The sequence below is a fragment of the Vipera berus genome (genome assembly GCF_964194415.1).
Source record: "Vipera berus genome assembly, chromosome: 2".
NCBI lineage: Eukaryota > Metazoa > Chordata > Lepidosauria > Squamata > Viperidae > Vipera > Vipera berus.
In genome coordinates, this window is record NC_138203.1 from 178572535 (window position 1) to 178586635 (window position 14101).

General features: G+C 39.6%; 1 protein-coding gene across 3 annotated transcripts in view; it reads left to right on the plus strand.

Moving 5' to 3' along the window:
- The window catches only part of MYH10 (myosin heavy chain 10), a gene marked incomplete at its 5' end in the record, with an annotated part of 84334 nt that extends 72613 nt beyond the window's left edge, over positions 1–11721 (plus strand). For all 3 annotated transcript variants that reach the window (XM_081318318.1, XM_081318316.1, XM_081318317.1), the window contains 13 exons: positions 5–109; positions 1005–1157; positions 1783–2031; positions 2348–2560; positions 3409–3621; positions 6168–6329; positions 6560–6688; positions 7055–7143; positions 7288–7411; positions 7508–7716; positions 8718–8826; positions 9525–9697; positions 10298–11721. In XM_081318318.1, the coding sequence (XP_081174444.1) occupies positions 5–109; positions 1005–1157; positions 1783–2031; positions 2348–2560; positions 3409–3621; positions 6168–6329; positions 6560–6688; positions 7055–7143; positions 7288–7411; positions 7508–7716; positions 8718–8826; positions 9525–9697; positions 10298–10442 (2073 nt within the window). In that variant the 3' untranslated portion in view covers positions 10443–11721. The remainder of the gene's footprint in view (positions 1–4; positions 110–1004; positions 1158–1782; positions 2032–2347; positions 2561–3408; positions 3622–6167; positions 6330–6559; positions 6689–7054; positions 7144–7287; positions 7412–7507; positions 7717–8717; positions 8827–9524; positions 9698–10297) is intronic.
- Between the last annotated feature and the right edge of the window lie 2380 nt (positions 11722–14101).

A 14101-nucleotide genomic window follows, 5' to 3' on the forward strand; every position in this document is an offset into this window, starting at 1 on the left:
TCAGAATGAACTGGACAATGTTTCAAGTCTCTTGGAAGAAGCAGAGAAAAAAGGCATAAAATTTGCCAAAGATGCTGCAAATTTAGACTCTCAGCTACAAGATACCCAGGTATATCTACAATTTTGGGATGTAGTGCTTAAAATACTTATATTTTATCCTTGGACACCTTAATATATCTTCAAGGTATCTTAATATATGTTTATAAATTAGCTTCATGTTTCAAGTAATAGTTTGTTTCTTCCATTTGATCAATAGTTTTCATCACAGATTTGTCTGCCAACATGGTTTTCATTATTTTTTTTACTATTTGGGTGATTTCTTAACATTAATACCTTACTTAATTTTAGTTTAAATTATAGGGAAGAAATTACTAGTTGTTTTTTCTCTCTTTTTTTAAGAGGAGAGGATAATGTTTCTAATGTACACATGAAAAAGTCCCCCCCTTGGTGGTTTTTTTTTTTTTGCAGTAGTTTGATCACAAAATTCCTGATACCTAAAAGCTCCTTTATGTCATGAGATTGGTATGAAGCTTTTATGCTCACACTTTCAACCTGCTTTTGAGGTTTTTTTAATCTTTGGCTAATAATAGTAATAATAATGGCTAATTCTCCAATTCTGGGCTGTGAAATTGTAACCAATTTTGCTGATTTTAAGGTGCTCTTTCATCTTTTCTGGGATTACTGCTATTAAAAATATTAATACCATATTGTTTGTTCAGAATAACTTGATGTCTGAGGCATTTTCTATTTGACCAGTTGACCTTTCTAAATTTAGTACTAGTTTTTAATTAACTGCTTTAAGATCTGGCATGATGCATCATTATCAAATTATAGTAGAATGACTTAATGTCTTTAGGTCAACCAGGATGAACTGTGCTTACTCAGCTTAAGATCTCTTCACAGCAAACAAATATCCTATTGAAAAAATAGATGTAGTGGACTAAGTTCAAACTTATTTCAGACCAAGTGGTAAAACGTGTGTACATTTTTTATTCCTATAACAGGAACTGTTGCAAGAAGAGACACGCCAGAAACTGAATTTGAGTAGCAGGATTCGGCAGTTGGAAGAAGAGAAGAACAATCTGCAAGAGCAGCAGGAAGAAGAGGAAGAAGCAAGGAAGATTTTGGAAAAGCATGTAATAACTCTGCAGTCTCAGGTGAGAAGCCATGACAGGCAAAACCATAAGTATCATTTTGTATAGCGTTTCATTCTGACCTGGGCTTATGTGAGATTAGTTGAAATTGAAATTGCTTTTCCCTAGTTGCTTCTTACTATTTTCCAATATAGTAGTAATCACAAATCATCTGTAAACTTTTGATTGGGTTGACAAATTACTTTTTGAATTTTCACAGGATAATAAAGTTGAACCCTTGCTGAAGGTTACCAGTTGATAACAAAAAATAGAGCAACTTTCCTTGAGAAGTCAAGCTTGTCTCATCAGTAATGTAGTATATATTTGAACGTAAATTTGGGCCTATGCTATTTTAGCTAATGTATGTATGTCTCTTATCATTTGAGACTTTCTTTAAGGACCTGAATGTTTGAGTACTTTATCACATCATGAAAATAGACTTTTGAAATATATCTTTCCACCTCTTGAAAAGTGATATATTAAAAGGAATGATTCTAGTCTAGACACTTTCTTGTTTTCTGTATAATAGTAGAGGTTTGGTATGGATTACTGGACCAACCACTTAGGGTGAATTAGACTGTGTTCTGCAGCCATAAAGTTAGTTTACCAATTTTATTTAAAAAGTTATTATTATTTTTTTGTACTGTAGTTAGCTGATGCCAAAAAGAAGGTTGATGATGACCTAGGGACTATTGAAGGGCTGGAGGAGAGTAAGAAGAAACTGTTGAAGGACATGGAAATTCTCACCCAACGTTTAGAAGAAAAAGCATTGGCATTTGATAAGTTGGAAAAAACCAAAAACCGCCTTCAACAAGAGCTGGATGACTTAATGGTGGACCTTGATCATCAACGTCAAATTGTTTCCAACCTGGAGAAGAAGCAGAAGAAATTTGATCAGGTATGCTACTAGTTAAATTCTGTTGCTTTCTTCTGGAGGTTACAAGGGGCAGTTCATTATTTCCTGATCAGCTTTTCATATTTGCAGATATTAAGAGTGTACTTCTATAATGTACCTATCTACCAGGGTGGGTACTTTTCATTATCCATCTGTGAAGTATGGATATATTTTGTTCATAAAAGCAGAGATAAGCTTTGACCAAGCATTGACCATTATGGGGGATTGAGAATAGGTGCCACTCTGTGCATGGATGCCTCAAAGCAAAGGACTTAGTGAGTATTTCAAATTTTCATGTTTGGCCTATTGAAATCAATAGATGTTGGCAGAAGAAAAGAACATATCTGCTCGTTATGCGGAAGAAAGGGATCGTGCTGAAGCTGAGGCACGAGAAAAAGAGACCAAAGCACTGTCTCTGGCACGAGCCCTGGAGGAGGCTCTGGAGGCAAAGGAAGAGTTTGAGAGACAAAACAAGCAACTCAGAACAGAAATGGAGGACCTGATGAGCTCCAAAGATGATGTCGGCAAAAATGTGAGTTGTGTAATTAGGGTTTTGCAGTATCAGAAATAATGCTGAAGGTTTGGGGGGGAGAGGAATTACTTTAATAGCCTATGTGAATCTGGAGTTTGAAGTGTTGAAAATAAAAGGTGTCTGAACAGGTGTCAACAACTTCCTGCATTGTAAACTGCTTACAGCCGAAGTATTTGCCTTGGTGTTAAGCCTGTGTGGCTCGGTGGCTCAGTGGGTTAGGACACTGAGCTTGTCGATCAGATGGTCGGCAGTTTGGCGGGTCGAATCCCAAGTGCCACATAGCGGAGTGAGCGCCTGTTACCCGTCCCAGCTTCTGCCAACCTAGCAGTTCGAAAGCACATATAAAATGCAAGTAGAAAAATAGGGACCACTACGGTGGGAAGGTAACAGCGTTCCGTGCGCCTTTGGCGTCTAGTCATGCTAGCCACATGACCACGGATATGTCCTCAGACAAGCGCTGGCTCTTCGGCTTTGAAACAGAGATGAGCACCAGCCCCTAGAGTTGGGAACGACTAGCACGCATGTGCGGGGGAACCTTTACCTTTACCTTTAAGCCTGTGTGCATTTGAGATTTTTTTGTTTTTCGCTTTATTCACAGAGCCGTCAGATTCTTTTTCCATTTGAGTGTTTTTGTGTGTGCGTGCTCCCTGAAGGCAGAGAAATGGGACAGGGGCCGTTGTAAAGCATTTGTGTATGTGATTTAGTAGCTGCATTGCATTTCATCCCGAGTAAACTTCTAAGTTTTGTAATTGTTAGGAGTAGGATTTGTAGGATTTTCTCTCTCATTTGCATCGATTCTGTTGCCATTATCAAGGTAATATCAAAGGTGGGTATGTTTTACTTTGTAGGTTCATGAGTTGGAAAAATCCAAGCGTACATTGGAGCAGCAAGTGGAAGAAATGCGAACACAGTTAGAAGAACTAGAGGATGAGTTGCAAGCCACAGAAGATGCCAAACTGCGCCTGGAAGTGAACATGCAAGCCATGAAAGCCCAGTTTGAGAGGGATCTTCAAGCAAGGGATGAGCAGAATGAGGAGAAGAAGAGACTCTTAGTAAAACAAGTAAGGCTTTAAGTAGTATAAATTTGGTGTTGATCGGAGGTTCAGGTGAACTATATACACCCTTCTGATTTGTTGAATCATCACTAGAGTTTTATTAAACTTAAAATTGGTCTTTTATCTACTAATTTTTAGAAGCAAAAGTTCCCCTGCTACCAACATGTAGTTGAACATTTGTATCCATTCATGTTTCCCATGTATATATGTGTCATTAGTCCATTCCTTTGAACAAGCAATAATTAAAACCTCCAGATTCCAAATGTTTACAGTTCACCTGTTATTTTAACCACTTTGGAAGAAAAACAAATTGTTGCATATCTTAATTTGTCTTAAATCTTAACTGACTAGAAATTCTGATAATTATAAATGTCCATGAAATCAATTTTGATGGGACACTTTTACAAAAGTCTTTCTGAGAGAACAACTCATGTTCTATTTGTATCAGAAATTCTGTGAGATGGAATGGATGGCAATCTTGATTTTTATATCCATTCATATTGTATGTATACTTGTTAGATGCTTGTGATAACCTGTTTTCATTCAAATCCTACCAGATATATACACATTTGCTAGGTCTTCTTTAATGCATCATATAGCATGTTATCTATATCTGAGGTGAATTAAGATATATACAATTTAATATGAATTCATGAACACATGTTCATTTTAGTTAAATTTGTAAAACAAGTGGAGATTCCTGTTTCATCTACAAGTCACATTCTGCTGCAGAGTTTCTGCTGGCAACTGCTCAAAAGCTATATTGTTTTGATCTAGAAAAAAGCTATATTGTTTTGATCTAGAAAATAAAGAACTCATAACATTCTTTATAAAAATCAGACACCCAGAAAAAACATCCTGAAAAGGAGATATGCCACATATTATAGTTCTTAAAAAATGAATTTCAGTGACACAGTGAGATATCTCTTAAGAGAGCTGCGGGCATACATTTTTGAGATGCTTGCCAACAATATTTTGCCTGTCCCTGAGGTGAAATGTGCTCCCCAGCCAGATGTATGACAAATCCCTTTTGATGCCAAAGAAGTTCCATGGAAGAATATAAGGAAGAATATCTTGTGAGGCACTTAGAAGCATGGTATCTAGCATAAGTTTGAGTGCTATATGTGAACACTCCTAATTTGAAATATAGTCCAGAAAAGTAATAAATAGGTTAGGGATTCTGTATATCTATATAGATTCTCTAGTTATATAGTCTGTATGAAGTTTTGCATCGCAGAAACAGGTGGGTGTGTTCTATTCAGCCTCAGAATGTCCAGGCATCTGCAGTAGCCTTGAGAGTCCTTTTATCAACCTTAATCTTTATACTACCTACACTCTTTTTCTGAACACGTCAAAACTGAATTGAATAAGCAGAAATAGAACAAAGTGAGTCATATTCAATTTATTGTTGAGTTGCATCTTAAGCAATATATATGGGACGTTGTGCGTGTTAGCTGGGTGCAGCATGTACACCAGCACAGAATCCAGTGCAGTCATTCCAAAGGAGACGAGCTATGGGGCAAGAAAGGGTAGTGGGGGTTTAGGAAAAGAGAAGAAAGGCAGGCATGGTCAGCAATAGTTTAGGAATTCAGTACCCAATAATACTGTAAGTCAGCTAAGATAGTATTGCTTAGGGGCTAGGAGCAGAGCAGGAAGCAGGGATACAACAATGCAGGCCTAATGTTGGTGAGCTGTTTCCATTCTCTGGCAGCTGTTCTTAAGTAGCCCAGCCACAGGCATGGCTCATTTAGGACCATTGTCATCCTTGCTCTTCAAAAGGCTAAGCCAGGGTCTTCAAATTCGGCCCTTTTATGACTCACGGACTTCAACTCCCAGAATTCCTCAGCCAGGCATGCTGGCTGAGGGATTCTGGGAGTTGAAGTCCATGAGTCATAAAAGGGCTGAGTTTGAAGACCCCTGGGCTACGCAAATCACCTTTGCTAGGTACACAAGGTGAAGTAGTTGATTGCCCTTTGGCTCTTAAGGTTGGCAGTTTGATGGATTAGACCCCTCAGCTTCTGATTCTGAGAAATTAAAATAGCCCTTAACAATGTCTTTACATTCATGGACTCAAAACAGTTCAGAAAATAACTGCAATTATGTTATTAAGCCATTATCATTGCTTGACTAGGGGTTTTGTTTTTCGCATAATCATAAATTTAGTTTTTCTTTGAAGAATGAATAGGATTATACAAGGCCTCATTGTCTTAATTTGGAAGCAGGTGTATCATGAACAAACATGCTATATTGACCTTAGTATGAAGTTAACAATTATGGCTGATAGTTTTGCTTAAATACAGTTTTAATAAGTTTTTATTTTGGCAGGCTATTTTCCTTAAAAAGTAATATAGATTCCTAAAATGTTATTTTCCCCTCCTTTATACAATTTCTTACAGAGCATCAAGGAACTTACAATTGATATTTTTAACTGCACAATTAAATAAGTTCAGAGATATATTTCTGGAACTTCATTCTTCATTTTAATTGATTTCAACTAATGATTAATCTTGAATTCAGAAATTTTATCTTACCATGCGTCCTTAATTTTGTAGGTCCGGGAACTGGAAGCAGAATTGGAAGATGAAAGAAAGCAGCGGGCTTTGGCTGTGGCATCCAAGAAGAAAATGGAAGCAGATTTGAAAGATTTGGAAGCTCAGATTGAGGCAGCAAATAAGGCCCGTGATGAAGCCATCAGGCAGTTGCGCAAACTTCAGGTAAACAAAGCAACTCTTAAAATCTGAAAAGACAAGGGAGCTCGTCTCTAAATTTATGAATATGCTCTCTGCAAAATTTATCAATCTTTCTTTAATAAAAGGGAGAAATTAGGTGAATATACTTTGTGATAATAATAGATACTATACTCTGGGTGTTATAGATTAGACTGAGACAATGTCCTTAGCTCCTCAAGATTCAGGGGGAAAACCCCTTTTTTCAAACCTTCCAGGCTCAAATGAAAGATTATCAACGTGAACTAGAAGAGGCTCGCGCATCTCGAGATGAAATTTTTGCTCAGTCAAAGGAAAATGAAAAGAAGCTCAAAGGTCTTGAAGCAGAAATTCTTCAACTTCAAGAGGTATGAAGTTAAGTGCTTCATTCTGGAAAAATTGCCCATTCTTAGAGTACCTATTCTGTAAGATAGAATTCTGGAAAAAAAAGGAACATATTTCTACAATTCAGATAAGAATATTTAAAATTTGGAACATGATCAGAAAGTCTGTTGAATTATAATAATACATGTTAAAATATATTGGATCGTTTTTCAAGGGACTAGTTCCCAGTTGCACAGGATGTTTGTGATAGTTAAGCACTGGAGAAGAGTGTACTTATGTCAGCAATTATATTGAATTTTGAGCTATTGAGAATACTACAGTAGCTCTCTATCAAATGCCTGAAGATGTCCTCTCTGGCCAAGGTTTCTGAGATGCGAATATCTTTTCAGGAACTTGCAGCTTCAGAACGAGGCAGACGACATGCAGAGCAAGAGAGAGATGAGCTGGCTGATGAAATTGCCAACAGTGCCTCTGGAAAGTAAGTTGGCTTAGGTGAACATTTCAGCAACCGCAGGCCCTAAATGATGTATGTTGATACCTGTTGCAGTGTAAGAATTGATTATAGTGGGATAATTCCTGGCTTAAATTTGTAGTTCCTTCTGTTGCTTCCATGTCTCTATAGGTCTGCCTTGCTTGATGAGAAGCGTCGCTTGGAAGCCCGAATCGCACAACTGGAAGAGGAACTGGAGGAAGAGCAAAGCAACATGGAGCTCCTCAATGACCGTTTCCGCAAAACCACTCTACAGGTGCTCTCTTTGGTTGCAGGTCTTGGTCGAACATCTTGTTTGTTTCTCCAGTTAAGGGGCGATAATATCTAAATAACTGTGCCTGTCTTCCTAAAGATTGACACGTTGAATTCTGAGCTGGCTGCAGAGCGGAGTGCCGCCCAGAAGAGCGAGAATGCTCGCCAGCAGTTAGAACGGCACAACAAAGAGTTGAAAGCTAAGCTTCAGGAGTTGGAAGGCTCAGTCAAATCCAAGTTCAAGGCAACCATTTCAGCACTAGAAGCAAAGATTGGGCAACTAGAAGAACAGCTGGAGCAGGAGGCAAAGTAAGTAGTGTTTACAAAAAAAGGTGCCTTCAGAAGAAGGAAGTATGATTTATAGAAAGTAACTTGTTCAAATTAGGACAAATATATGTGCTTCTAGTGCTCAACATCTTTTTAAAGTAAGCTAAATGATTCACCAGATACGTTGTCAAAGTTTTGATGATGGGATTAGAATTTTGAGAGACTTAAAATCACTTTTGTTCCTTTATTTTTGTGGAAATATATATTGTGGATTTTATCTCCTCTTTGCTTAAAATAGGAAACCAATGAGGTGTTTTTAAAAAATGTATTATCTTCTTAGAACAAGTCCTTCCATGCTGTTTTCTTTCTCACTTCAGAGGGACATAATTATGGAGATACTTTTGTCTATCAACACTAATTTCTTCCTCTTCCCACAAATTAGTTAAAAACAAATTTCCAACAGGGAACATAGGTGTTTGATATAAGGGTTACTTTGGTCCCGATTTCTTTTCAGCTTTTCCATATAACTTTATTAATAGAGGTAGTCCTCGACGTACGACCCCAATTGAGCCCAAAATTTCTGTTGCTGTGTGAGACAGTTGTTAAGTGAATCCCTGCACTTGTTAAGTTAGTAACACTGCTAAGTGTATCTTGCTTCTCCATTGACTTTGCTTGTCAGAAGGTCGCAAAAGGGGATCACGTGACCCTGGGACACAGTTGCCAAGCATCCAAATTTTGATCACGTGACCATGGGGATGCTACAATGGTCGTAAGTATGAAAAATGGTCATAAGTCACTTTTTTCAGCGCCGGGGACTCGAGGACTACCTGTATTTGTAGAAAAGTGAAAAGATCAATATTAAATAATTAGATACCTGTGGTCCAAAAGTTGCACAACCTTTCTCCTCCCTCCCCCAAACATAAGATTTATTGTTTTTATATTTAAGCATTATTTAAGTATAAACCTTTTCTGTGGGTAGCCATGAAATCCAATAACTGAATTACTCTCAAAAGTGTTATTTCTGCTTTCGTTAATTTATTTAGGGAGAGGGCAGCAGCCAATAAGCTAGTACGCCGCACTGAGAAGAAGCTGAAGGAGGTATTTATGCAGGTGGAAGATGAGCGCCGACATGCAGACCAATACAAGGAACAGGTCAGAAGCTGCCTTCTCAGCTTAGAACCACAGCTACTGAAAAGCTTGCCTTCCATTGCTCGTTATGCAAAAAGAGATATTTAGTAAGTTGTTTGAAGCACCTTTTTAAGGCATGGCGTGAGTTCAGTTTCCCTGAACTGTGGAAATGGCCTGATTCATATGGATCTAACACAGACCAGCGAGCGTGCTAGAATTTGGAAAAGAAATGGAGTTTGATTTGTTTTTGTTATTGTATGGAAAAGCATGCATGGCTGCAACTTTTTTAGTTTGGCTCTTCCACAAAATTTGTAGGAAAGTTAGCGTCAAATCCCTGGCAGCCAATTTTGTCAGAAGCAAGAGTCTTGTTAGTAAGTTTTATTGAAAAGTGAAGGAGCTAGGTTAGGCACCAGAATGTTTTTCCATCTGGCTATGTGTGGATGTTACAACTAGGCCTCTTAGCAGTGAAATGTATCAAATTGATACGCAGCCCCTACCAAACATTACCTGAAGTGGAGGTACCTTTTCCTGCCATTACTAAATGAGCAGCCGGTGGCATCAGAATAGTCACTTTAAATCCCTAAAAACATGACATGAACATTACAAATCAAAAAGTTCCTAATCTTCAGGAGTTCAGGCCACTTAGTTGGTTGAATGGCATGACAAGCAGTGGAACATTATTCGGTGATTCATTAATCCCTTGTTTTGGTGATCTTCTCTAGATGGAGAAAGCTAATGCTAGGATGAAACAGCTGAAGCGCCAACTAGAAGAAGCAGAGGAGGAAGCCACACGTGCTAATGCATCACGTCGTAAACTTCAGCGTGAATTAGATGATGCTACTGAAGCCAACGAAGGCCTTAGCCGAGAGGTCAGCACTCTGAAGAACAGACTCAGGTGAGCAAAGGAGTTTGGGGGTATGCCACTGTGTAACTTCAAAAAAAGATGAATCAGAAATGAATGGCCGTAAAAGACTAGATTAATCCTCATTTCCAGTTGCTCCCCTCTCTCCATACTTTGTCCTCATTGTCTTTGACGTAAAATAGCTGTTTAGTAAACCAGAAATTCGGAAGACAAAACCTCTGGTCCTGGTGACCAACCCAGATTGGATCTTGCAGCATTATCCTTGGACACGTATATTTGCCTTCATTCACGAGAAGGGGGTGTCACGCTTCCAAAGTTTTGTTAATTAGCTTGTGTTCCATATGCTGGAAGTTAGCTGCTCAGTAAGGGACATAACATGTCCTTGGCTATTTATAAGCACAGATGAAGATTTTGTAGCTTTAGCTCCATCTTACCCTAGTGCTGTGACCTCTACGTAGGAGCACACGGTTGTGATTAAAAACAAAAGTTGTCGGGGGAGGGGCCCCCCGATCTGTGCTGAGGAGACCTTAGTGTATGGTCGATTTTTACAGCAGTTTTTCAGAGCTTTTCTCCTTAAAAAAAGAGGGGGGGGCACTTCATGTTGCAGCAGTCACTTACTGTATCGTCTTGCAGGAGAGGCGGCCCGCTTACCTTTTCCTCCAGCCGATCTGGAAGGCGCCAACTGCACATTGAAGGAGCTTCCCTGGAACTTTCGGACGACGACGCAGAGAGCAAGGGGAGTGATATCAATGAATCTCAAGCTGCCCAAACTGAGTAGTGTCTCCCCGCTACGTTAAACTGCCAACATTCCCACAGTGCGGCTTCTTTCCATACGTTTGAAAGAAGAACTTAACCGGCCACCAAATTGCTTTGTGGCCAGCTAGATCTGCCTTAGGGCAAAACTGGCATAGCATTTAGGTCATGTATCGCAGGTCAGTCAAAGCGCTACTGCTGTCTGGCTTTGCCATATTGTAAACTGTTTTGGATATAGGTACCACTACTTATATGTATTAAAATATCTCTGTTCAGTGCTTTTTTGTTTCAAGGTATCCATTGTAAAGCCATTTTTCTAAGGCACTGAATGATAGGCGGGTCTGCCCCTCTGTCCCAGGCAGAAACTCTGGCAGCTGGCTATGCCTTTTTGCTATGCATGCATAGCTACCTAGCAGTGGCACTCCCTTCCTGTGGGTTTTCTCTTCCCCACTTATTGGCCAGAGCTTGTGGCTGACCCAAGGTCACCTGACTTTGAAAATGTCCTGAGGAGCTTTAGTTCACATTATAACTAGCCGGCTGCTTGTTCTACATAATTGGCATTTGAACCACCTTGGCAATCTGACGTCTTCCTGCTCCGGACATCATGAATAGTCGGTTGACCTGGATAGGATGCTGATGATTCTGTGTCTGAAGTAATATTCCATATAAGTTGGATAGCCTCAGCGTGGAAGTTGAATGACTTCTCCCAGAAGCAACTGTTTTCTTCCTGAAAGGCTGGGGGTAGGAGTGCTAGCTGAAGTTCTTGCCAGCTTTCTTGGTTCCCATCGGTATATATTTGCTAGAGGTAGCAAATGGACACTGCCTGTAAATGAACACACCAGTGGAGCTACCCTCTCCCCATTTTCAGCTTTCACTTGGGTGAAATGCATTTAGCTAGTATTGTTTTTGTCCTAGCTAAGAATTGACATTTACAGAAAGTGCCTTAGACACTGCAGTACTAAGACAATGTTTCGTATATAATTTGCCTATAACAATGATTCAGTGTATTGATTTTTGATCATATCATGCTGCATCTCCTATTACAAGTGGTATTATCGATCTCCAGTGATAAGAATGAATCAGTGTTAACTACAGAATCTTGAACTCTTGCAACATGCTTGAAACAATATTTTTCTTTGGTTAAAAGCTTTAACACACGTTACAAAGCTTTTGTTTTTGTGCATTTGGATATTTCTTATTCAAACTGGCCGTTGATCACCAGACATCTGACTGCAAATACCTTGTTTCTTTGTATCCCCATATTTTTAGACAATAATTTTTTGTAAAGACAATAAATTTATTCATTCTAGAGACTCATAAATGTTTCTTTGGATTTTTTTTAATAAAAATGCTCTTAAACACTACCCAACACTCTGAAGTTTGTTTCATGCAATTCAGAGGTGACATCTTCTCTAACAAGTTAATTATGGAATAAAGTGAGTTTTAGTTAACACTGAATTTAATTCAAATCTCTTATTTTTATAATTTCATTTCTAAAGTATTTGTTAACATTAGAAAAAAGTGAATTTATTTGAAAACCAACACTGGAGGAGACAGTCATAAATGTGTAGAAGAATGTTGTAAAGCAGAGATACAAATGACTGATATATTACATAACTTGAATACAGCTAGTCCTCAAGTTGCTATGATAAGCGAGACTGGAATTTCCATTGTTAAGCAATGTGATCATTCACTGCAATGTCATATGACCACATTACTTAGTGATGGCTATCCCGGTAGTCTCTGTCACCACTGTTAGCCAAATCCCATCAGATGTTAGGTGAGAACCCATTCCCAGCTTCGTCCCTTCCATCTCCAAGCCTTGGTAAGAAACTGCCTCCTGTTCAACTCCCCCCCCATCTCTGCCTTTTTGGCAGCCCTGCACTCAGCCAGCCCCATGCTCTGCTTGCTTTGCAACCCCCAGCTAACCTTTGCTGTCTTCCTGCTACTTGACGAGGCACATCCAGCCTAGCCCTCTACAAAAGTAGTTACGGGGCATATCAACCTTTCTTTCTGAGGCCATTCTAATGGCCTAGTCCAAATTGCATGCAGGTTTCTTGCCAGGTTGTGGAAGTCAAAGCAATAGGGCAATAGGACGAGTGGAGTGTAAGGCTAGGGAAGCCCAGGGCTGGCAAAGGCAGCGGAAAGCAGGCTGGCCCAGAGATGGGCGAGTTGATGTGGCTGGGAGCTGAAGCACCCCTGTGGTCATAAGTGCGGGTGGAGCTGCCAAGCCCCTGAATTTCGATCACATTGGATGCATTTTGTAAGCTAGCAGCTGGGCAAATGAATGCTTGCTGGGCTGGCTGAGGCTTCCTGGGGCATGGCAAGCATCTCCAGAACTGTGCAGTTCTGGGGCTGCTTTCTGCCCTGCAGGTCAGAGTACAGGGTGTTTGGAAGGGTATGGATGGGAGGGGGAGATAGGTGTGTGTGTGTGTGTGTGTGTCTGTGTTTTGGAGGCAATTCCTTAACTTGCTGAAACTCAGCTGGGGGTGACCAAGCCCACAATGGCTTGGATTGGGATGAATACTTAACTAACAACTGGTTAATAATGACCCCCTGGGGAGGGGGTTGCATTGTAAATAGTTGTGGTCATGTGACATCTTGCTTTATGACCATACAGACTTAACAGTGGCAATACTAGTCCTAATTGTGGACACAAGTCAAGGACTACCAGTGTAGGCAACCTTTCTTTATAAATGGAATTAAAATAAATAAATAAATAAATGTTTTCCATCAGCAGCTAGTTTAGCCCAGGGGTCAGCAACCTGAAACAGTGAAAGAGCCACTCAGAACCGGTTCCCTCACAAAAGGAAAAACTGGGAGCTGCAAAAAATGTGTGCACATGCATGTACATGCGCGCATGCGCAGAACAGGGTTTGACTGAAGAGTGGAACCAAGGTGAGATATGCACTTACCCTGCATATTTGAATTGATTGGTTGAACTTTTTTAGTCCCACTTTTTTTTTGAACTGCACATGGCAGAGGACTGGGAGCCACAGGAGACGGCTGAAAGAGCCGCTTGCGGCTCCGGAGCCGAGGGTTGCAGACCTGTGGTTTAGCCTGACACATGGAATATCACTGAGAGCTAAGTGACAGTCTAACAGGATTGAATGCTTCTTCTAAAATAAAGCAGGGAATATCATCTCAAGAAATGATCAAATTCTCAGCACCCAAATCTACCTTTCCTTTTATGAGTAACATACATAAGGAAAATGATGTTGCTGAAAAAAACATTTAAACATATTATGTTAAATTTTTTGAACAACAGTTCATCCCATTCTGCTTTCCTGCAGCTTTTCTGATAAATGGGAACTGAAACAATTATCTTGTGGTGGTACAGCGTATTGCAGGCTACTTCTGCAGAGTGCCAGTAGTTTGATTCTCAATGGCTCAAGGTTGACTCAGCCTTCCATCCTTCCGAGGTCGGTAAAATGAGGATCCAGCTTGTTGGGAGTTGTAAAATACTATGAAGCGATATAGTGCTATTGTTATATACCTTTCCAATATTTCAGAATAATTTTCAATATTTTTTCATTGCAATATAGCTTAATTTTGCAACTATATAGATGAATTGCTATTTCTTAAAAACCTTCTCCCAACATAAGCAAGGGCATTAATTGCATTTGGTTAGCAATTTCTCATGCTGGCAGGTACTTGTCCTCGATTTTCATCTGAAACATAATC